Source organism: Petaurus breviceps, unplaced genomic scaffold, assembly GCF_028583685.1.
Source record: "Petaurus breviceps papuanus isolate PSGF00001 unplaced genomic scaffold, PetGlider_PUasm1.0 183, whole genome shotgun sequence".
NCBI lineage: Eukaryota > Metazoa > Chordata > Mammalia > Diprotodontia > Petauridae > Petaurus > Petaurus breviceps.
The window spans coordinates 16754899-16778815 of record NW_027185791.1 but is presented as its reverse complement, the minus strand read 5'-3'; the positions used below and the strand labels follow the sequence as shown (position 1 = coordinate 16778815).

The 23917-nt window shown below is 44.6% G+C and overlaps 1 protein-coding gene across 11 annotated transcripts in view; it reads right to left on the bottom strand.

Annotated features, from left to right (window-relative positions):
- Nucleotides 1-1812: 1812 nt before the first annotated feature.
- The window catches only part of LOC138161120 (tubulin polyglutamylase complex subunit 2-like), a 35886-nt gene continuing 13781 nt past the window's right edge, over nt 1813-23917 (bottom strand). For 3 of the 11 annotated variants that reach the window (XM_069087936.1, XM_069087937.1, XM_069087931.1), the window contains 5 exons: nt 20685-20772; nt 14331-14459; nt 8080-8193; nt 7102-7259; nt 2430-3329 (listed from right to left, as the gene is read on the bottom strand). In XM_069087936.1, the coding sequence (XP_068944037.1) occupies nt 3099-3329; nt 7102-7259; nt 8080-8193; nt 14331-14459; nt 20685-20772 (720 nt within the window). In that variant the 3' untranslated portion in view covers nt 2430-3098. Of the gene's footprint in view, nt 1950-2429; nt 3330-7101; nt 7260-8079; nt 8194-14330; nt 14460-20684; nt 20773-23917 lie in introns of those variants that run through there. The other 8 variants (XM_069087940.1, XM_069087934.1, XM_069087932.1 and 5 more) reach the window with 8 other exon arrangements.

Below are 23917 nucleotides of genomic sequence, written 5' to 3'. Positions count from 1 at the left end.
TAAAGGAATGCTGTTTTGCCATAAGTAGTGATGAAAGGACTAGGTTCAGAGAAATCTGAGAGCACTTATATGAACTGATGCAGACCAAGAGAACAATACATAGTCACTAAGTTACCATTGTAAAGAACCTTTTTTTTGCTAGACACACAGGATTCATCCTGTTTCATTAGTACTTTCGGTTCCCCCCCCTTTCTTTCTCACCACTTTGAATTTCTCCTTCTTGTAAAGTGGGAATTCTTTGCAACATTCTCTCTACCAGCCTTCCTCAACCAAGAGGAAAGGTTACTATGTAGGTCATGGGGTTGGAAGGTGCAACTTGTTTTGGAAACTCTAAGGCAGGGGTGAGGAACTTGTGGCCTTCTAGGTCCTTGGGTGTGGCCTTTTCACTGAGTCCAAGTTTTACACAACAAATCCTTTATTAAGGGGATTGGTTCTGTGAAGTTTGGATTCAGTCAAAGGGCTGCACTTGAGGGCCTAGAGGGCCATACGTGGCCTTGAGGACACAGGTTCCCTACCCCTGCTCTAAGGGCTCTGGCACACAATTTGTCAGGATGATGGGGGGAATCCTCTGTAGGGCAGCAGGTCACAGCTGAGAAGCAGAGATATCTGATGAGGCATGAGTCCTTCCTCACCTGAGAGGCTGATTCCAGCTGTGTGTGGAAGCCTATGACTCATCCATGGTCAAGAAAAATACCTTTGAAAGTCTTAAGGACTCTAATCAATGCAGTTGTTCAACTGTTAAGTTGTGTCTGACTCTTCCAGACCCTGTATGGAGTTTTCTTGGCAAAGACATTGGAGTGGTTTGCCATTTCTTTCTCCAGTGGATTAAGGCAAACAGAGGTTAAGTGACTTGCCCAGGGTCACACAGCTACTGAGTGTCTGGGGCAGGAGACTGAGATGAAACAGGCTTACTCACTTTCTGACACAGGAATGGTCTCAAGGTGTATTTCAGAGGACTTTTTTTTGCTTGACTATACTTATTTGTTACAAAAGTTGTATTTTTCTTTTAAATTGGGGGAAGATGGGAAGAAGAGAAAACAAATGCCTGTTTGTTGAAAAATTTTTTTTTAAACTTAAGGCTTTAAAAAAAAAAACCCTCAGATAGTAATTTCCTCTCCTACACACACATCCTTATCCTCCTGATGATCAGTGTGAGCCAGAAATCTAAGAACTGCTCTGGATATCTGGTGGAGCCAAACAACTGCAGAAATAAATTAGTTGTTATCTGAAACATCACCTGACCTTGTCTAAGGCTGAGGCAGGACAGCACAGTAGAAAAGCACTGGATTTGGATCTGAGGACCTGGATTAAAATCCTGGTTCTTCAATGTAGAACTACAACCAAAGGACTATCAAACCATGCATACCCTTTGACCTAGCAATGCCACTAGAGATAAAACACAAAATATACAAAAATGTTTATAGCAGCTCTTTTTGTGGTGGCAAAGAATTGGAAATTGAGGGGATCCCGTCAACTGGGGAATGGCTGGTATGTAATTGTGATGGAATGCTATTTATTATGCTGTAAGAAATGACAAGCAAAATGATTTCAGAAAAATCTGGAAAGACTTAAAAGAACTGATGCAAAGTCAAGTAAACAGAACCAGGAGACCATTGTACGCAGTAATAGCAATATTGTTTGTTCAATGAAGAACTGTGAATGACTTAGCGATTCTCGACAGTATCATGATCTAAGACAATTCTAAAAGACATATGATGAACAGTGCTATCCATCTCCAGAGGAAGAATTGGTAAAGCCTGAATACAGATCAAAGATACTTTTTCTTTATTTTTTTTGTTGGGGGGGGGGGCGCGGTTCTGCATCTTCTTTCATAGCATGCCTTACATGGAAATATGCTTTGCATGACTACAGATGCATAACCTATGTCAAATTGCTTGCCTTCTCAATGTGGGGGGGAGGACAGAGGGAGAGAATTTGGACCTCAAAATCTGAAAAAAAAAAAAGAAAAGGAATGTCAAAATTGTTTTTCACATGTAATTGGGAGGAAAATATTTTTTAAAACCCTGGCTCTTGTTATTTGATCCTCTCTTTGAGCTATTTATAAAATGAGATGGATGAGTAAATAGAGAGCTGGATTTATGGTTACTAAGACCTGAGTTCAAGTCCTGCCTTAGTAGTGTGACCACATCCGTAAAATGGGGATGGCACCTACCTTGCAAGATCACTGTGGGGATCAGATGAAATAAAATATGTAAATGTTTTGAAAAGCTTAATACACTATATAAGTCCTATTATTATCATCATTTTTTGCTATCTGGGGGATGGGTCCACCATTCCAGAATTCTCTGCATTCATGTGGCCATTCCTCATCCTGAAATAAATCTGCTCCAGGTACTGGGATTATTAACTCAGTGTAATAAAGAAGTTAGAATCTCAGAGAATCCTACTAAGCAATCAGACAGAAGCAGTTTAAAATGGCTAGGCAGGTTCATTTTTATTCCAGAACAATATTCCGGAGGTAAACATTTCATAGTTGGCAGTAAACCACAGAAAAATTAAACCCTTTGAGACAGTGAGAGGTGACCAGGGAAGAATACACTTTCTTGGTTCGGCTCTATTGATAATGAAAAACAAACAGGAAATTACCTGCAGGGGGCTTTTCTGACTTTCTGATGAGACTGGCCGTTCTGGGGAGAGTTCTGGGGTTTTTCAGCAACTGCCGAAGCTTTTACCCAGCAGTAATACAGACGAGCAACACGTTATTGAATGGATATTCTCTTGTGTCCGGTCTACTTCCATGCAGGGAAAAAAGCAGAGGTGGTGGGGTATGGGTGACTATGGCCCATATCACTGTGACGGACTGAACTCCTCAGGATGGGCTTTAATGACCGCTGGAGTAAAGGGAACATGGCATGGGGAGGGGGCTTCTCTGATCAGTGCCCTGGGTCTCATCAGACATGTCCCGAGGTCCAGAAGCGATTGAAACTATCCCTTGCTTCCTCAGATGGGCTGTGGGAACGACACAACACAACCACTTGCTGGGATGCACAGTCCTGGGCCTTCGGGTGGGACCCAGGCTCTCAGATTTGGGCCCACATCCAGAGAAGGAGGGTAAGAGCCCATCTGGCTGGGGCTGCTCACTTTCTGGAAGGGTTTCCAGTGGCAGAGGAAGACTTGGTCAAAGAGGAACTTGAGGATCCTTTCTGGGAGCCTGGAGGGTTCGGGGTCCCCCCTCTTTTGGCAGGGGCCGAGGTTTTGGTCTTACTTTTGAACACCTTGCTGGGGTCTAGCTTGTTTATAAAATAGTCAGTCTCTTCTGTGAGTACTGGGGTATTGTAGGTGACGGGTTTATACATGTTGAACCATTGCTGCATGGAAGGAGAGACACACAAAGAACCATTGATCAGAGTTTGAGAAACTGCTCTCCGCCAGCTCAGTATGAGAGAAGGGGCTAGGGCAGGAGGCAGAGAGAGGAGGACGAAAAGACTGTAAAATAGCTACTGCAGGGCGCAGTCCTTCCTGTGTTAAGGAGTGGCGACAAGCCCCATCCATCCTCAGCCTCAGCGCTGCGCAGCACCTCTGGCATGCAGGGACCAAGCCCCAGGGATCAGGGGCTTCCTGCGGGGCGCAGCAGGGCCTCACTGGGGGAGGAGGCCCAAGGCTCAGCTCTCTGCCTTCTGTCAGTACCAGCTCCTCTTCAGGTCCTAAGGGCTCCCTCGGAGTCTCTGGGGAGCTACGGCCTGACCATGCCTCCTCCTCCTGGAGAGCTCGGACCTTTGTAAAAGCTTTCCCTTCTCTTGCCCGCCCTCCCCTTCCCTGGGGCTCAGGCCTTCCCTGATGTCGCCCCCTCCCTTCTCAGGTTGTCCTATAGTGCGTCACATCAGGCTTCTCACCTGTGACGATGAAGGAGCTGAGCAGGCCCTCCCCGCCCCCAGCAGCACTTCTGAAGAGCCTCCTGTTTGGTCTCCCTGTGCCCATCCCCTACAAGGCTGCAGGGGACTGTGACTCTTCTGCCCAAGAAGCATCAGTGACTCCCTGCTGCCTTTAGAATAAAGAACAAACTCTTCTGTTTGGCTTTTAAGACCATTAGGATCGGATCCCAGGCTGGACCTCCTGCCTTCTTGCCTTTGCCCAGCCTGGAACATTCTCCTTATTCACCTCCATTTCTTGGAACCCTTTTTGTTGTTGTTTAATCATTTCTGACTCTGCCTGACCCCATGTGGGGTTTGCTCAGCAGAGACCCTGCAGTGGTTGCCGCTTCCTTCTCCAGCTCATTTTACAGATGAGGAAACTGAGGCAAACAAGGCCACATGGCTAGTAAGTATCTGAGGCCAGATTTGAACTCACACAGTTGAGTCTTCCTGAGTCCAGGTCTGAGGCTCTATCCACTGCCCTTCCAGACCCCTAGCTCCCTCACAGCTTAGCTCAGAGGCCGCCACCTTTAGGAGCCAACAGTTTATGCCTCTGCACATCGCCATGTATTTATTTCTTATGTCTCCTAGATTTACTTATCTGTGAATTACTGTACCCCCTAGGGAGCCATAATTCCTTGAAGGCAGAGACTGTCTCCTCCCTAACGTCCACCACAGTGTACCTGGTACACTGGAAATGCTTACTGGTTAAAAAAATGAAGGTTGACTTAATCATTCCTAAGGGCCTTTCTAGTTTGAAATGTCCTTGATTTTATTATTCAGCTCCCACTGTGCAGAATCAGAGAGTTAGAAATGACCTTGAGAGCACCCAGTCCAGCTCCTACCCAGCGTACCAACACCCTGCACCGCGTTGCTGATGCGCGGTCGGTCGGCCCCTGCTTGACCAAGTCTGGGGTCGGGGTCCTCACAACGAAGCCACCAGGCCTGACTGGTCTTACTTCCACATCTACCGGCTCACTGTGGCTCAGTTTCTCTTTACTGCCCCCAATTGGTATTCCTGCTCCCAGTATTTCCCAGTCCCTTTTCCATATGGCAGCCAACTTAATCCTCTTTTGTTAGTTTTTTTCTTTTTTTTTAGAGGAGGGAAGGTAGGGCAATTGGGGTTAAGTGACTTGCCCAAGGTCACACGGCTAGGTTTTGTGTTAAGTGTCTGAGGCTGGATTTGATCTCAGGTCCTCCTGACTTCAGGGCTGGTGCTCTATTCACTGCACCATGTAGCCGCCCCAACAACTTAATCTTGTTTTTTTTTTTTAGAGGAGGGAAGGTAGGGCAATTGGGGTTAAGTGATTTGCCCAAAGTCACACGGCTAGTAAGTGTTAAGTGTCTGAGGCTGGATTTGAACTCAGGTCCTCCTGACTTCAGGGCTGGTGCTCTATTCACTGCGCCACCTAGTTGCCCCAACTTCATCTTCTTAAGTCGACCTTCTTAAAAACCTCAGTGGCTCCATATTATCTCTAGAGTAAAAGTCATCAAACCGGCTCCCAGACTTGTTTCATTTTCCATTCCCTTTCTGTATTCTGTGTTCCTGCCACGATGGACTATTGGCTTCCCCTGAACTTGGCATTAGATCTCCTGCCTCTGTGAATTTGCACAAGGCTCCCCTCCAAGGCTAGAACCTCCTTCTGCTTCACCTCTGCCTCTCACACGTCTCATCTTTCTTTAAGGCTCAGCGCGGCAGACCCCTCCTTTATGAGGCCTTGCTTGATGTTAGTGCTCTCTCCCTCTTCAGATTATCTTGTTTATTGATATACACATTATATCACCCCAGGAGAACATCTTCTCATTGAGGCCTGGAATTATTTCACTTTTAAAATTTGTATCCCAAGGGGCGGCCAGTGAGTAAGAGCGCTGGCCCCAGCGTCGGGAGACCTGGGATCGGTTCTGGCCTCAGATACTCGGCACCCACACAAAAATAACTGGCCGTGTAACCTTGAGCAAGTTACTTAACCCCGATTGCTTAAAAAAATAAGTAAAATAAAATAAAAATAAATTTAAATAAAATTAAAATTAAATAAAATTAATAAAATAAAATATAATTTGTGTCCCACTGCCCAACACACTGCCTTATAGACAGAAAGCACTTAGTAAATATTTATTGAAATGAAGTAAGGCTCTGAAGTTCTGGCGATGTTATCTACATGTATGCCTCTCTAAAATTATAGTCTAACTTTATGTCTCTACTACACTATTTAATCTTTGCTAAGAACTAATTTTATCTACTGCCTGCCTGTTAATGGAAAACACACTGGTGGGGGCTCGTGAGCTATCCTGTTAAAAGCCCAGACTCCCCTGGGGTGGCCACCATGCCCTGGAGACCAAACCCATGAGTGTGAGAGCAAGTCAGAAGAGCAGACCTACAGAGAGCTGGAGGGGTTCGGTTTATTCTTTCTCCCTTGCGTCACAGCCTTTCACTTGCCAGCCTCCTGAACCTAGCTCCAATTCCCCTTTGTCACCTCTCAATCTTTTACTTCTTGGGTCTTTACTTCTTCCACGTTGTTAAGTAACTCCTCCTTCCTAATAAGCATGACTATAGAGAAACATTCCTTATATTACCTTCTCTTCAACCAGGGAGCCAAATGTGTATTTAATTTTTCCTGCTGCTGACAAACAAACAGACAAACAATGGGACAGATCAACATAATAATTGGTGTGGGCGGCTAGGTGTCACAGTGAATAGAGCACCAGCCCTGGAGTCAGGAGGACCTGAGTTCAAATCCAGCCTCAGACACTTAACACAAAAACTAGTCGTGTGACCTTGGGCAAGTCACTTAACACCAATTGTACTCCAAAAAGGGGGGAAAAAAGATAATAATTGGTAGCTACTTCCTCTGTAAATTCCCACAACAGAGTACTTGACTGCATGGCTTCTCATCGGCATGACTGGGCTCCTCACAAAATAGGGATAGGAATGGCAGGAATTATTAATGCCATTGGAGAGATGAGGAAACTGAGGTCTGCAGAGGTTAAGTGATTTGCTCACAGTTATATAGCAAGTACATGGCAAAGCCAGAATTAGAGCACAGTGCTACTGATGTCCCTTTTCCCTCACCCCCAGCCCAGCACATTTTCCAGAAGACGAGAGATGGCTGGTGAGAGAACCAGACAAGGGTGAACCTGAATAGAGGGTGAAAGGGAGGCACACCAAGTTATCTGGGAGAGGTGCTTCAAGGACAGAAAGGCCCAAGGGAACTTAACCCTCTTCTCCTACCTTGGCCTGTGGGCTAACACCGTAGCTGGTGAAAGCATACTGCCACTGGGGGAGGCCCAAGTGGGTGATCAGCAGGCGGTAGTAGGCAGTGAAGCTGTCCGTGAGAAAGTGCCAGTATAAAGCTCTGTCCAGGAACCAGATCTTGCTCTCTCTGGCTACTGATAGGATGAAAAAGAAAGAGCCTCTGAGGAACCCTATACACATGTATCCACCCCTATCTATCGATCTGGGATACAGACACATCTATATGATTTACTTATAGGAAACACACTCTGCCTTCCAAGGACAGTCCTGCAGGGGTTCTTAACTTGAGGTCTGTGAACTGGTTTTTTAAATATTTTGATAACTGTATTTCACTATAGTGCGCTCCTGGCTGCAGTCCTTCCAGGGGAAGCCCAGACGATGCATCTGCCTTCCTGCTCAAGCCTCTATGCTTCTGGGGCCAGCGTCTTAGCTCCAGGCCGCTCCCACCATCCCACACCTACTGACGACATCACCTCAGCTCCCTGAGGGCAAGGACTGTCTCTTGCTTTTTTCGTATCATCGATGCTTAGCACAGTGCCTGGAACTTAATAAGTGTTTATTGACTGACTACGGTATGACATTATACAAAAGGTTTGAGAAAGTAGGCTCTTTCCTTGCCCTTTTCTACTGTCTCAATGTTTTTCATCGGACTGCTCCTGAGAAGTAGGGGCTGTGTTCTGCAAATGCTTAATGCTTTTTTTTTTTAAGGCAAATATGATGAGGGGAAAGGGCAATGGCTCTTTTAGAGTCATGTTAATATGATTTTGGGAGAAACCATAAATTGGTTCAAAGGCTGTTCTTTTAGAAGATCTATTAAGGGACTTAGGCATTTGGAGAAGGAAACAACAGACCTCGTGTGAAAGAGAGGTGGGAGAAGGGAAGCAGCATTTTTGGGGAGCCCCAGAACAAGAGTTAAGCCTTCTCTACCATATCCTTCCTCCCCTTGTATTTTACCTGGTGAAGTCCTTCTGTAGACGAGACACACTTTGCCATTTCCATTGCAGGAATCCAACTCAAATATTATACTTCTAGAGTCAAAATGGGGCTTCTCTGGCTGGTCTTCATTAGCTGCAAACCAGGATATTAATAGTAACATTCAAACACCATCCAACACACAGTTAAACTTAAGGAGACTGGGCCTAGATGCCAACACATGATTTAATGGGATGGAGCCAGGAAGAATGGAGTAGAGGGTATGGCATGCTTCCTCCCCCAAGTTTCAGCCAACTGAGTTCTGGATACAAGGGAATAAACCAGCTATGACTCACTAGATGACCCCTGCTCTCCCCACTCTCACCATCACTAAATGATGGAGATGGAATGAGAAGGAAGGTAGGGTACAGCAATGTTAATGGAATCTTGGGGTGCTGCTAGATTACTGAGGCTACTGAAGACTTAGTAATGTTCCAAGAACTCAAACTGTCTCTAGCAAGATTACTCCTGGAACTATGCATTAATCTGTTCAACAAACACTGACTGAATGCCTCAGTGTTGGATTTGGAGTCAAAAAGACAAGGGGTTGAGACCAGGCTGACATTTCCAAGTCACTCAGACTTTCTCAGACACAGTTTCTTTATTTTTAAAGTGGAGAGAATAATACTTGCACAGCCTAGCTCACACGGCTGTTGCGAGGGAAAATTACATAAGCCTATTTAAGTTTAAAGTACTGTTTGACTGCAAGCTATTACTTAACATGGCCCCAACCCAGGCTGGTTCATATTAACATTATTCATGATAATAAAAAAATTCCAATTGTGGAACCTTGCCATGTTACCTGGCCAACTGCCCACCATAAGCATTGCTCCTATGGAAGAAAGAGCCCTTAAAATATTATTTTGCCTAACTCCATGCTTTCTTTGAAGCCAATTCATGATTTTGGGTGGGGTATGCCTACACGTGCACAGTGACACAAAGGTGAATGTGACACTTCCTGCCCTCAGGGAGCTTACAGTCTATAGGGAGAAGTCATGAAAGATTTCTATTCTAGAAATGGTCAGAGCAAAAAGCTCAGTGCAGATGAAGCATTTAGGACATGTGAAGGGAAGAAGTATGGGATGAGGCTGGAAAGGGAGGCTGAAGATAATTGTAAAGAGATTTAAATTGGGACCATTCAGTGGGCAATAGAGAGTTCCCGTGTGGGACATGAACACCCAACATAAAGGACTCTTACGAATATACCAAACAACAGAGAAGTAAGGGAATTCCTAAACCAACTGAAAATCGTTTTGTTTTTTAATTTTTAAAAAATGCATTTTTTTAAATCACCAGAGTGTCTCTTCTAGGGGAAACAAGTGTGATTTGACACTGGCCTCTCTTCATTAGACCACCCATGTGCCTAATCCATAACACCCAGGTCCCTGATGTACCTCATTACCATAAGCAAATATACAAGGAACTTGTGACTTTTGCAATGTAGGGGACTCCCTGTGTGGTAACTCACTCTACCAGATTAGATAGCAACCTATCTATGACTCTGCAGATAAATGCCAGAGAGTCCCCTCCGGTGCAGAACTGAAGGGACTTGCCCATGGTCACACAGCTGGTTAATGTCAGAGGTGGAACACCTTCTAAGTCAGTGCTCTATTCAATATGCCATGCTACTTCTGAAAAATAGTTTTTCGGTATTTCTTCTCACAATGAATAACATGACAGTTTTCTCTGTGCAGTGCATATGACCAGGACGGCTCTGTGCTCTTACCTGAGGCTCCTCTAAGGCCTCTTGCTCTTTGAAGTCCCCCTCTCCCCAGCCCAAAACCTTCCTCGACTCCTCTGGCTCTTCTCTGAGGCTGGCACAGAAAAGCCCATATTTAGGCACTCAATACATTCTCTCCCACATTGTTCTGTCACTGGCTCCTAAGTATGTTTTACCCACCCAACAAGACTGTAAGAACCTGGAGGGGAAGGACCATGTCTTATTCTCCTTTGTATTCAGGCTCACCTGCTTTAGGACACACTTCACTGCCTGTAGGAGACAGCAACTCACATCTAGGGACAAAATGAAGTGTGGAATTCAGTCTGAAGTGACTTCCCTTACTAGGCCCTGGGGTGGCCCTTGCCAAGTGTTGTGAGGAGAGACTCAGCTAGAACTGTGACCATAAGCAAGTTCCTTAACTGACCCTCAGTAAAATGGATAATGATGTCTATATTACCTAACTGAATGGGCTGCTGTGAGAATGAAATGAAATTAGTGTAGATAAAATCAAAGTGCTTTATAAACATCACCTATTAGTCATATAATTTATATAACACGGATAGACACTGGACCTGGGATTTCCTATGTGCTGGGAACTCCCAGATGAGAGAACTCCATCTACCAGCATAGACTGGTACCTTTTCTGAAATTGATAATCTTAGAGAATTGTCTAAAGCACTGAGAAGTTAAGGGACTTGCTCGGGATGTGTGTGTGTGTGTGTGTGTGTGTGTGTGTATCCCATATATAACAGACAGGTGTCTACAGATATGTGTGTGTGGGCTCACACACGTGTGTGACAGAGAGAGGACTTCTAGTCCCCAGGTCTCTATCCACTGTGGCATGCTGTCTTTCTGTATACTGTACAGGATACAATATACATGACATGCTGATATGATGATTAGTGATAAATTAGGATCTACTGGACTTTCTGTAAACATCTTCTAAGTTTGAAATCAGGGTACTAGATCTTCCTGATTTCTAGAGTATGATTTTCTACATGACACTGACTTCTTGTCCCTTGCCAAAAGCCTGAGGTTAGGTAAGCTTTATTTCTTAAACACTGTCAGAATGGAGACACTGGGAAAATCTTCCTCATTCTCCACCCCTTCCCCAAAGCCACCAGCCAGGGTAGGATATGGTCATAACAGCTGACTCTGAAAGTCAGAGATATGATTTCCATCCCAACTCTCCTTTGTAACTCCCCATTACCTACATTCTGCCTTTTCTGAGTCCAGTGCTGCTATGGCCTGCTGGGGGTACAAGAGAAGAAGCAGTGTGTGGCCAGCAGAGGCTCAGAGGAGCAGGGGGGGAGGGGGCATAAAGCACTGGACTTAGAGGCAGGAAGGCCCGGGTTCAAGACCTACTCTTCATACATGAGAGCTGTTCGACCATGTACAAGTCACTAGGTCTCTGGGAGTGGAGCCACTATTTCCTTATCTGTAAAATAGGTATTATGATAATTACAGAACTTATCTCCAGGGTCTTTGTGAGGATCGAAAGTGATAAATATGCAAAGGATTCTGCAGATCTCAGCTATATGTACTGGAGGTGATGTAAGAAGGTGCTAGTTCTGGAGCCTTGTGACTCTGGGTAAGTGACTTTGCTTCTCCGAGTTTCCGTTTTCTCAGCTGTAAAGTGGGAACAACAGTATTTGTATTGTTGGCAAGCTGGGCTCTGGTAAATGGGCTTCACCCTAATTCTGCCTTCCCAGCCAACTCCACACCACAGAGCCAACTCATCCCCTCATCCCTCTCACCATCCCTTTTCAATGTCATCTTCCCTCACTGGAATGTAAGATCCTTGAGGGCAGGGACCGTCCTGTGTGCTTGTATTTGTACCCCTGAGGTAGCATGGCACCTGACACATAATTACTTGATAAATCATCTGTCTACCTGCATGCCTGCCTTACAGCATCACCATGAAGAAAGCACTTTCTGTTGACCTCAATTTCCTCACCTATAAAAAGTGGTAGATGGGTTAAATGATTTCTATGGTTCTTCCAGCTCTAAATCCACAATCCTATGAGTAAATATTTATTAATGACTGATGTAGGCAACATGGTCCTCTGTCCTCTTACAACTTAAATGGGGGGGGAAAAACACTCAGATCCAGGAAACAACTGACAAGCAGAACAACAAACAGAACGAGCTGCGAGCTTATGTGGGCTACACCACTGTCTCCAGAGTGGTTTCTGGGACCTGGGAGGGCCATGGAACGTGATCAGCAGAGCTATAACCTGAAGAGACGTGGCCGGCCAACCTGAGGGCAGGAAGATGAGCCCTCCTGTCCCACCGGCAACCTGAACATCATCTCTAACATAACGATACCATTCCCATCAACAGCTTCCCTCTCTGTCTTCTCCCACCGCTGGCCTTCCATGGCAACAGTTGGTACAGGCCCCTCAAGGCAGATATAACCCACCCTGATCCAGGTATCTGTACTGGTGATAAAGGCAAAATCCATTCTTATCCTCCCCCCCCACGCCCACACCATGCACCCCCCACATCCCATCAGCTTGTGGGTACCAGAGGTGGGCGCCCCTCAGCGGCGGCTCTTCTAGCAGTGGGGGATGAATAAGGTCTCCCCTTCCTATTTCCCTTCATCAGAAATCAACAAGTTGCACACGATGAATAGGAATGGATGGTTATGATCACATCATCTTTTCCCCCTTTTCCAAACTCCCCTAATTGCTTTGGGGGCACCATCATCCTTCCAATCATCCATGTGTTCAACGTCTTCATCATCCCTGACTTCCCATTGAACTGAAGCAGCTCTTTGCAGCTACCAGGGACCTCCTAGTTGCCACTTAGCACAGTCCTTGTCCTTCCTGACCTCTGCTCCTGGAGACTCTTTCCTCTCCGGAGTTCCCCTCCTACCTGTCTGACTGCTCCTCAGTCTCCTTTGCTGGAGCATCATTCATAACCATGCTCTTTAACTGCGAATATGCCCCTAAAATCTGTCCTGGGCCCTTCCTTTTTTGTGCACATTGCTTCACTCGGTGACTTCATCAGCTCCCATGTTCTGATGATCACATTCATAGACCTCCATATCTATCTATCAATCTGTCTGTCTGTCTGTCTATCATCTATCTATCCATCTACCTATCTGTCCATCTGATCTATCTGTCCGTCTATCATCTATCTGTCCATCTATTCATCTCGTTATCTATCAGACATTTTAAACTTGATGAACTAGAGATATCTCAAATTCAAAACGTCCAAAAAAGAACTCAGTGCTCTCTGTCCCCCCAAAAAGATAAAACTACCCCTCTTCTGAGCTTCCTTGTTTCTGTCGCTGTTCCTTTCAGGTCTGGCACTGTTTGGCATTATTCTTGATGCTTTGCTTTTGCTGACCTCCACACATTCGGTTGCCACGTTTCATCATTTCTGCTTCTGTCCCCTCTTTGCTCATACAACTACCACCCTACACTAGACTGTGGTCACGGCTTTCTCGTTGGCCTCCCCACCCTTCTCCCTCTCCAATCTATCCCCCGCACAGCTGCCAGGGATGTTCCTACAGTGTAGGGCTGCCCACAGTGCTTCTCTGCCCAGTGGACTTCCCTGGCTCTCTACGGACTCTCGGCTCGTCTTTACCTCATCCTTTTCTAGGTTCTGTTCTTTGGGTAAGATTTATGAAGCACGCCATTATAAGTGTGGTAGTGCTGTAGATAACTGTAAAGTAAGTAAACCCACATGTATTGAGTAAATATGCTAAAAAATTTACTGAAAGGGTTAAGAAAGTTTTGAGATGGAGCAGCCAGGTGGCTAGATAGAGCCCTGGCCCTGGAGTCAGGAGGACCTGTGTTCAAATCTGGCCTCAGGCACTGACTAGCTGTGTGACCCTGGGCAAGTCACTTGACTCCAACTGCCTCCCAAAAATTAAAAAAAGTTTGGAAACTACTAGTCTAGACAGTAAATGTTATGGGAATTCAGAGAAGGGACAGAACCTTGTGGATTTTGTGGGAGAGGTGAGACAAGTTGGGCTTTGAAGGAATGTAGAAAGTAGAAATGTTACAAGATGGGAGGGAGAAGGGAATAGATCATGAGGGTGGTAAATCTTTTGAATGGCCTTGCTGGAATAGGAGGTTTGCCCTGGCTAAGATGAATAGGAGAAGGTTATGGAAGGCCTTGGAAGTCACCCTGAGGAGCCTGAATTTTATCCTAAAGGGATGCAGAGGCCATTTGAGGCTCCTGAGTAGGAGGGTGACACAACACATGGGCAGTGCCTTAGGAAGCCTGGTCTGGGCTGGGGTGTGTGATGGTCTGAAAGGGAAGACTGGAGGGAGCCAGCTGGATGAAATGTTGGGAGTGAGGATGAAATGGGAAAAAAAAAAGTATGGATATCTTTCCAAAGTAGAAACAACAAGACTTAGAAGAGAAGTGAATGAGAAATCTCCAAAGCTCTAGAAATGATCAAAAGTGAAATGCCACAAGGACGCCCATGTGTTTAGGACTGGCCACAGCAAGGCGGCAGGCTGTGCTCAGACACAGACCCTGGCAGCTCCCACAGTACCTTCATCCTCCTCACCATCCAGATCCTCCAGAGTCGGTGAATTGGGAAGCGTGTACATGGCAGACTGGGTGAGCTGAGTCAGGTTCGCAATGCTGTTGATTGTGAGGCAGCCCAAAGGCACAGGCTGATCTGCAAGAGCATTGAGAGAAGGGGTGGGGTGTCAGCAGCCCTCCCCACAGAAGGGGGGGTGTGCTTACGCAGACAAAGCCAATACCTCTCCTCCTGAGGACTGGCCCGACAGCTCCCTCTGAGCATGAGAATGTCACTGACCAAAGGCAACTGGGGCCATCGCCATGGCCATCACTAACTTGCTCTAAGGTTTACAAAGAGTTTTCTCATTTGAACTTAACAACAAGCTAAGTTATTATTATTCTCATTTCACCAATGAAGAGGTAAGTGTTCACACAGTAAATATCAGAGATGAAATTTGAGTCCAGGTCTTTCCTGACTCCAAGTACCACTCTCTTGCCATTATGCCATAGAGTCCTAAGAAACCCTCTCTGAGTGACAAAATGTCCCCATTGTATGCGTGGAATAGCCAGCTCTGCCTACTGCTCCTCCAGCCGCCTTTTGTGTGACCTGAATAAAGGACGCCGCAGCCAGAGTGAAGGATGGACTAAGAAGCAATGGATAAACAGCAGATGCCTTTGACACTGATAGGAAAAACTAGAGTGCTCTGGGCCCCATCTTGAATGGCAGATCAAAAGAAAAACCAGGCATCCAGGCAGGGAGCAAAGGCCTATTCATGAAAGACTTCATTTCTCTTAGGAGTTGGGAACCAAGTTATACCCACTTTAGGGACCAAGGAGAATTTGTTCAGAAATACCCCTGAAGCTGGGCCAGACATCAAATAATATGCTGCCTTCTCAGGGGTCAGAAAAGGTCAGGGAAAGGTCAGCCTGGACAGGGCAGAAGCAGAGAAAGGGGACCAGACGCAGCAGACTGACTTTTCAGGGACCTGGGGAGAGAGAAGCCAGAAAGGGACTGGATTCTGAGAACTTTATTAAAATATTTAGAAAAGAGCTCTCGGTAAGATTTGCTGCCTATGCTGGATAAAACTCAATTCCTTGTATACAGGGGCAGTTTATGTGAAAAAGACGTATGGGCTCTGAGGTCAGTTTAGTGAGCCAACAGTATGATAGGGCGACCAAAGAAGTAACGCCATCTCAGGTTGCATTAACACAAGTCACGTGTCCAGGACAAGGGAGGCACACAGCTTGTCCAGGCTCAAGAGAGCCAACTGTTAAAACCTCAGTGTATTTCCAGAAACTGGCAAAGCCTACAAATCAGCGCTTGCTTTATCATTTTGTTGATGATCAAGTCTTCAGAGAGTAACAGAGGAAACTTTAACAATGAAGATTAAACTTAAAAGTAAGTTGAACATATGTTTCCCCATCCTAGAACTCTGGTGTTAAACATTTGCCAGCACACTCCTGACTCACTCTGTGCTGGTCAGACCAGATCTGGAGCCCGTGTTCAGGACCAGGCACCACATTTCAAAAAGAACATTGATAAAAGTGGTATGTGTGCAGAGAAGGGGGTCAATGATGAGAAGAAGCTGAAAACCTGTAGAAAGGGTGATGGATGTGAAGTGTCTAAATCCTGGATGAGCCCACTAGGTGACTTTGTAGGTGACCCTGGGCAGGTTTCAGCCCTGGGCCTCTGAGGACATCTGCAATGTTAGGAGTCTGATCAAAATGCCCACCAAGGCCTTCCAAGCAGAAAACTCCAGGATTCTTTGAGTTTATTGCCCCACAGGTAGCGTATTTTTGGTCCAGAATGGTCATTTTTGGCAGTGCAGGAAACTCCAAGTAATTCAAAACTCCCTTCACTGAAGGAGCTGAGCAACTTGTCTATAACTTGTTTATAGAATGTTGTCAAGGACCACTTAGAAGTGACTCTTCCATGCATATGCAGAGCATATCCTGCAACCAGACATTCTTGACTCCCAAGCCAGCCATCCACACAACAGGATGCTGTCTTTTGGCTACAGCCTGAGAACAAGCTAGCTTCTGTTTCACTCATGCTGATTGGTCTGAGAGTCTACTGCTGCTGACAACATATTATGGCAGTGAAATGGAAGACATGCAAATGCTGGTAGTGAAAATGGGGAAGGCCAGCATCCTGGCTAAAATCCTGAAAATGTGACTACATCCTGTTAGCTGCATTCCATGGGAATTTTCTTCCAAAAAGAAACTCCAGGCAAATTTACTGCAAGGACTTCCAACTGTAACTGTGATGTAATTTAGTGTCTGTGCATGGGAAACCGGTGCAGGCAAAATTATGGTTAAAATAATTACCCCTGTCAGATTGTTTCTGCGAGAGTCTCAGGGCTCAGCTTCAGTTCTGCCGACTCTGTGTAACTACCGAGGGAGGAGGAGGAAGATGCTTTCGTCTCACTACTTTAATCCACTGAAATCCTACTTCCATGCCTGCCTCTTGTGTGGAGGTGACTGAGCTCTCCAGGGACACACGAGGGCCCTGGCTGTTTCTATGAAGCTGGAAAAGCCTCTAAGACAGGCTCAGTGACAGATGGTACAAGGACCAGCCTTGTCAAACTGAAAAGGCCCATCAACTCAAGTCTGGCCACCAGAAATGCATTCATCTTTTGGTCACAGAAATGCATCTCATGGTCTACTGTATCCTGGAGGGCTTATGATTGATCTGCATTAGTGAAGAGTACTCAGGTGGCTGAAATTTCAGATCCTTTAAGAATTCAAGTTATACTTGCTAAAGAATAAGTAGGGAAAGGCACTGAGGTCCACCCAACTAGATAGTTAAAGAGGAAGGCCCATTAGGCACTAGCTTCCCGAGTCTGAATCCCTTGGAACACAAGATTTTTTTTCTTATTTGGAGTAATTAGATCCAGCCACTTCACAAACACTACTTCTGCCTGTAAAGAGACAAGAAAGCAAGTAATTTAGAAGCTTTAGGAATCTAAAAGGGAATCTGGAGGAAGTGTGGCCCCATAATAACTGGTTGTCACAGAAAATTTCTTAACATCATCCTGAATAACTGGGTCATATGACTTTCTGCATGACTACAAGACCATGTTATGTAGGGTCAACTTATGGTTCCAACTTGGAACTACTCAATGAATCTGGGATCTCATGAATATGAAAGCTTCCTCCAGCAATGCTGGTCATGACACAGTTGTGACCATTCATCCTGTGACACTCTTGTTCACGTCCTCCCAGAAATTCATCACAGGGAATTGACTCCACATGCAAGAGGTCTTCTTTACTTCTCTCTCCTGACACCGTGATGATAGTTGTGGCACACTGACGCCACGCAGGATGGCTCACTGTCACTGAAGCACCCTCAGCCAGCTCCAGGCTGGGGCATCCCCGAAGACCTTCATTTGGGGCTGGCCGCAGAGTACATACTTAACAACTGAACACTTTTTCATTCATTCATTCCTCTCTCACCACTTGACCAGCACATCTTTTCCTATCAAACAGTTCTTTGATGACTTCTTTTACTTTGTTCCTTCCTCAGATCTCCTCAGTGGTTACATGACTGCTCATACTGACATGAGTCTCTGTGCTACGTGCATTTTTAATTTTTCAGAGCCTGTTGTATTCCATGTCTCACTGCCACTAGTAAAATGTTAGTATCACAAAGATGGATCTGTGTTTTCATGTGAAGCTTAGAGTCACTGAAGGAGCTTGGAGATTTCCTGGTGGTGATCTAGCCTAATCTTCTCCTATTCAACTCTGGGCCCAACTTGGGACCATATATACTGTCCATCTGAGATAAACATATTAATGGACAAGCTCTGTAAGTTTTCCATTCAAATGCCTGTTGTAATTTAGGCAGCAGACATTCTTCATGTGTAAATGATCACGCCAAATTCCTTTGAGTGATTAGAGATCTATTCCAGAAGACTCTGCAACATCCTTAGCTTTGGTGTGATCGGCACAATGTCATCTGTAGGGAGCAGTGGAAGCAGGAGCATCTGGAAGACTACATCAATGCACATGGAATCCTTCTTCAACCTGGACTCTGTGCTGGATTTCCTCCAGATGTCCGCAGCATGAACATCTTGGGTATACATACATCTCCCTGTTTCATGCCTTATCTGATGTTCATCATCTGTTGTTATAGCTTTCAAAGAATCTTTAGTGAATTTGCTGTATGGATAAGGGACACCTTGTTAGAAAAAAAAAAGGGCCTAAGAAGTGTTTATTGACCGACTATACCAAATCAAATGTCTCTTCATACCCAACCAACCAACCAACAGCACAGTGAGATTTTATATTCTCTACATCTTTCAGTCAATTGTTCATTATTGTTTGAAAAAGCCTCCTTTGGGGCAGGTAGGTGGTGCAGTGAATAGAGCACTGACCCTGGAGTCAGAAGGACCTGAGTTCAAATCCGACCTCAGACACTTAGCACTGACTAGCCGTGTGATCTTGGGCAAGTCACTTAACCCCAATTGCCCTACCTTCCCCCCTCCAAAAAGCAAAAAAAAAAAAAAAAAAAGAAAGAAAAAGAAAAAGCCTCCTTTGTTCCCTGTTAATACCCTCACTGTGAGTGCCCTTGATCTGCATAGATGATTTTCATTAAGATTTTGCACAGAAGGAAGAGAAGGCAGTTCAAGATCCCCTTTCCACTACCTTTTAAAATATAGTCTTAGTTTTTTCTTCCATGTCTTTGGTATCGTCTCTTTCCTTACACAGCCTGTATCCTGGTACCTCAAAGACTTCACAACTGCTTTGCCTCCCGCACAGATCTCTTCTAGATGCCTCAGTAAAATTGAGCTGGTTTTTTTGGTCTTTGTTTAAGGACAGTTTCTTCTGCTCCTATGAGCACAGCTAAGACTGTGACATCACAGTCCACGTATGGTTGTTCTGCCCTTGATAGAGCAGTACGTAATAATAATTTTTACAAATCTCTTTTCATTTTCTTCTGCTTGTCCTCAAATGTCCTTAGAATGACTTTGCTTAGTTGGTCATCTTGCCAAACTTTCTTTAAACTGATTTTGCCCTCTGACTGTTTTTCTCTGCTTTACAAAACAAGACTACTGAGAATCGTTCATCATCTTTTTTGGGTAAGATTTTACAAACAAGTTTATATTCTAACTTGGTGTTGCCTTTGGCAGCCATCTCTCTATTTAGCAAGTAAATCATACGTTTGTGGATTAAGGCACTTTCTGGGCTCTTCTGGTCTTTGCTGTGGCAATCAATTCATACTGGTTAAGTTTAAATGCAAGATGACTGTAACTGCCACCAATGTCAGTTCTGCTGTCCGTTTCCTATCTCTAACTGTCAATTTCTTGTTGAAATTGTTCAGAATTGAGTTTAACTGCCATATTAATGACAAATTTTGTTCTCTCAAAATATATTTAATTTTTGCAGTGTTATTTGTTTCTCATCATGTCTTAGTGCCTACCAATTTGTTTCTCAAAGAAAATGTTCTTTCTCTATATATTTATATCTATGCAATCTGCGAACTTTTGACCTCTCTTAATCCTTCCTCCTGCATTGTGCTTCTCCATACATTTCTCTCCATCGTCACCTTTTCCTCCTCTGTACTGCAGTCACCAAGTACCAAAATATAGGTTGATTTGCTCTGAAAGGTCTTATTGATTTCTTTAAGAATTCCTACCTCTTCATCATCAGCAAAAATGCAATTATTGTAAAGGTAGAGTTTTTCTGCAAATACTTATCATCAATATTATAATATATGATAACCCGATAATGCCATGAAATAATATTTCTTGGGATAAAACCTATTTCTTCCAATCCTTTCTTTACCTCTCCAAGAAGTACTTGTAAGCCTCCCTCCATCTGGATGCAACTTCCTTATTTTCTCTGGTTTCATTTATGGTAGGAATGTGAAGATACAGAGGCTTCAGCAATATGTGTACTTGGCAATAATCTCACATTTGGAATACTAACAGTCAAATTAAAATGCTGTCACTCTTCGCATATTCTGCCTTTTTCCCCGCCACTCTGCCACAGTCACTATAGAAGCAGAAAGGGGCATACCAGACTGGGCACCACTTTGCATTTTTCTGTTCCATGGGTAGCCACAGTCAAAAATTCATCACCAAGTGGCCAGCCTACGGCCAGGTCCATACACAAGAACACCTCCAACCTTTGATGAGGTACTAAAGTAAGACTTGAAATCTCATGGTGTTTTTTTTTTAATCCTTGGACTTTTCTGGGCAGTTCTACTTTGTGACTTAGCCTGAATAAGGTCAGCCAGCACAGAAATCAATACCGCTCTCCTTGGACTTCTGAGGCTCGTGTTAAACACTGATTTCACTCAGGGGAAGCACATCTCTGCTGAGGGACATTTCAGAAAGTGTAGCCAGGGCAAGTGACGATGGGCGAGAGGCCAACTTACCATCAAGTTTCACACTCCACACCATGTGGAAACCATTTGTCATCAGGTAGAAATTCTTCAAATCCTCTGGCATTACACAGTCATTTTTCTACAATCACAAAGCAGGAGAGCATGAGGATAGGGTAGGCAAAGGAGGGTGAGTTTGTGTCTCAAACCAGGAGATGAGTGCTGCAACAGGGAATGTTGTTTACCACCTCCTATCTCCTACAGCCAGGCATCAGGTCATTGCTCAAATGACTCCAAAGGCTATCTTTGAAGATAAACTTCCAACCATCGTGACTTGTGACTGGATAAACAATCAAATTTATGACTTCACCTGGGCTCTGTTCTGGAAAACTCCTGAGCTGGCCACCCAGGGATTCCTTCTCCCCCAAAAACCGGCCTCCTACTATGTCCCTTCAAGTGACTATTGTGGACTCCGGTAGCCAGAGCTAAAGGCCAATCTCTATCTTTACCCTCATGGAAGATGTAATAGGCAGCACATTAGACACTGGCGTACCTTCCTCAATGTCCTGGACATTCGTTTTGAATCCTCCCAATTCCTGTCTCATCCCAAAGATGTGGCCCCACCCCCAGCCCGTGGCTGCTTCTCATCATTTGACCTCACCACCTTTCTTCCTTTTCTTACTCTGTTTTTATATTCTAATCTGCATCAGTAGTTTGTGTGTTTTTCTCATCCCCACTATTAGACTGTAAGTTCCTTGAGGAAAGAGACTGTAACTTATTCATCTAAGAATTCTCCATGTCTCCCTTCCCCAATTAACCTCAGCACCTAACACAGCCCTCACGTGTATCGGAGGCTCTTAATAAACATCTGAAGTATGGATGGATATGAAATGATCTATAAAGGAGAGAGTAACTATGGCATAGTTGAAGAAATGACTGATTTTCTCTCATGTCTCATGGAAAACTGCTACAAAAGGTGAGTCCCTTAGCACCGCGTGAGGTGAATGAATCGTCTCATCTCACAGTTTCATTCATCAGGAGGGCAGACAGAGAAGAAACACAGAGAATTAGATGGAAAGGAGACTAAACAGGAGATGATGAAATAATAGCTAACTGATAAGGACCAGGGCCTAGGTGGGGCCTGAGGCGGGTGGTACAGAACAGACAATGCCATAAATTTCAGTTCCATGTCTCTGAGCCATCGTGGGAAACCAAAGCAATAGAGAAATGACAAGGAGTTTGGAAAAATTCAGAATGCTAATAACCAAAGTGCTTAAGTTATTTTAAATGTACTAAGTCTGTATGGGTAGTAAGCAGAAAGCACAAGGCAGGGAACTGATAGACATTTAACATAGATAAAGAATTCATAAAGCTGAGGAAAACAGATAAAAAACATGGGATGGGGGTGGCACAGTGAATAGAGCACTGGCCCTTGAGTTGGGAGGACCTGAGTTCAAATCCAGCCTCAGATACTTAATACTTACTAGCCATGTGACCTTGGGCAAGTCACTTCATCCTAACTTCCTTCCCCCCTCCAAAAAAGCAAAAAAAAAAAACCAAAACCCAAAAAACCCCAAACCATGGGATGCATGTGAAGTTGATCCACATGTCTTACCAATTCTTCCAACCCAACATCAAGGGATCTCGGCCACTAGTATCAGGGGAACAGGTAGTTTTTCATTGCCTTCTCTCTGAGTGTTACTGATGGCGAGGACTCTAAGAAATAGAAGCCCTAGAGTGCAGGTGTTCTCGGGATGAAGCATCTCTTCCCGAACCTTCCAGACACGAGATAATGCTTATTCCTTGGGTGTGGTTCGTCTAAGGCCAGTCGGTCAACACTGACCTGGGTATTCTGACTCTGAAGCTGAACTATGAGACCGGCTTGATTCAGGGTGAGTGGCAGAAACAGAATGAACATGTTTCTGGGGTGGCCTTCATCAAATATCTTGCCTACTCTAAAATGACCCTGTGTTAGAGGGAAGGGCTCCTTTGCTTTGCTTTATTAGTGGCTGCTAAAGAAAGAATCTTGTTCACATTGATAGGGATTTTATAAGTTAGTATTTATATATAATTTTTTATAAGATAGATATTTTATAAGTCAAGATGGGGATTGACTCACATTCTGTAACTCTTTAAAGTTATAAATAAAGCGCTTATATACAGATATATTTCACTGATTTACTCCTTACAATATCCTGGAAAGGTGGGTAGTGAAGGGAATATGACAGAAATATATTTGCCTTAATTTCTTTTAACTGGAGTCTGGGAGATCTGAGTACAAATTGAGCGACAGACACTTACTAGCTATGTGACCCTGGGCAAACCTTCTAACTTCACTCAGCCTCAGTTTCCTCATCTTCAAAATGAGGATAGTAATAAATCCTACATCACAGGGTTCCTGTGTAGCACTCTGTAACACTGAAGATGCTTTATCAATATTATTGATACTATTATTTTATTTTATTATTAATATTACTACTATTATTTTATTTTTTTGCTTTTTGGAAGGGGGGAGGGCAGGGCAGGGCGCCTGGGGTTAAGTGACTCGCCCAAGGTCACCCGGTAAGTGACTACTACTACTATCATCATCTAGTTCTGTACTCTCTTCTAAGCTCCAAACCCATCCTCCAAGTGGATGCTCCCAACGGCTCCTCAAACTCCACCCTTCTTGTTCCTTCCCCTTAAATCAGTTCCTTTCTTTTGCTATTTGTTTTCTAATTCTGTCAGAGGCACCACTGGGCATCTTGTTTGAAACCTTGGCATGACCTTGGGCTCAAGTTTCCCTTTTCTTTTTCAGTCTGTGACAGCTGTATGGATTCTACCCCTTTTCATGCAGCCTCCTTTCCATTCCTAACGCCCAACACCAGCCCTCACTACCATCCGCCTGGACTATCGCAGCAGCACCCAATCTGCTGCAACACCCTCTGCTGCAGTCAATGCAGACCCCCTTCTGGGCCCAAACACAACCTATACATTCTGGCCTCTCTTCTTTGGCTTTGCACTATTTTTTTAAGCCTACAATGTCCTTCCCACTTTCACCTGTTGAATTAATATTAATATTTATTCCTTAATACTGCACTTCTTCCATGGCCTCCTTTTGCTAAGGATGTTCCCCTTGATCCTTATATAGTACACCTCTCACATGAATTTGCTTTGACTATGTATATGTGTTTATGAGGGTTTCTTTCTCCCTTCCTTCCTTCCTTCCTTCCTTCCTTCCTTCCTTCCTTCCTTCCTTCCTTCCTTCCTTCCTTCCTTCCTTCCTTCCTTCCTTCCTCCCTCCCTCT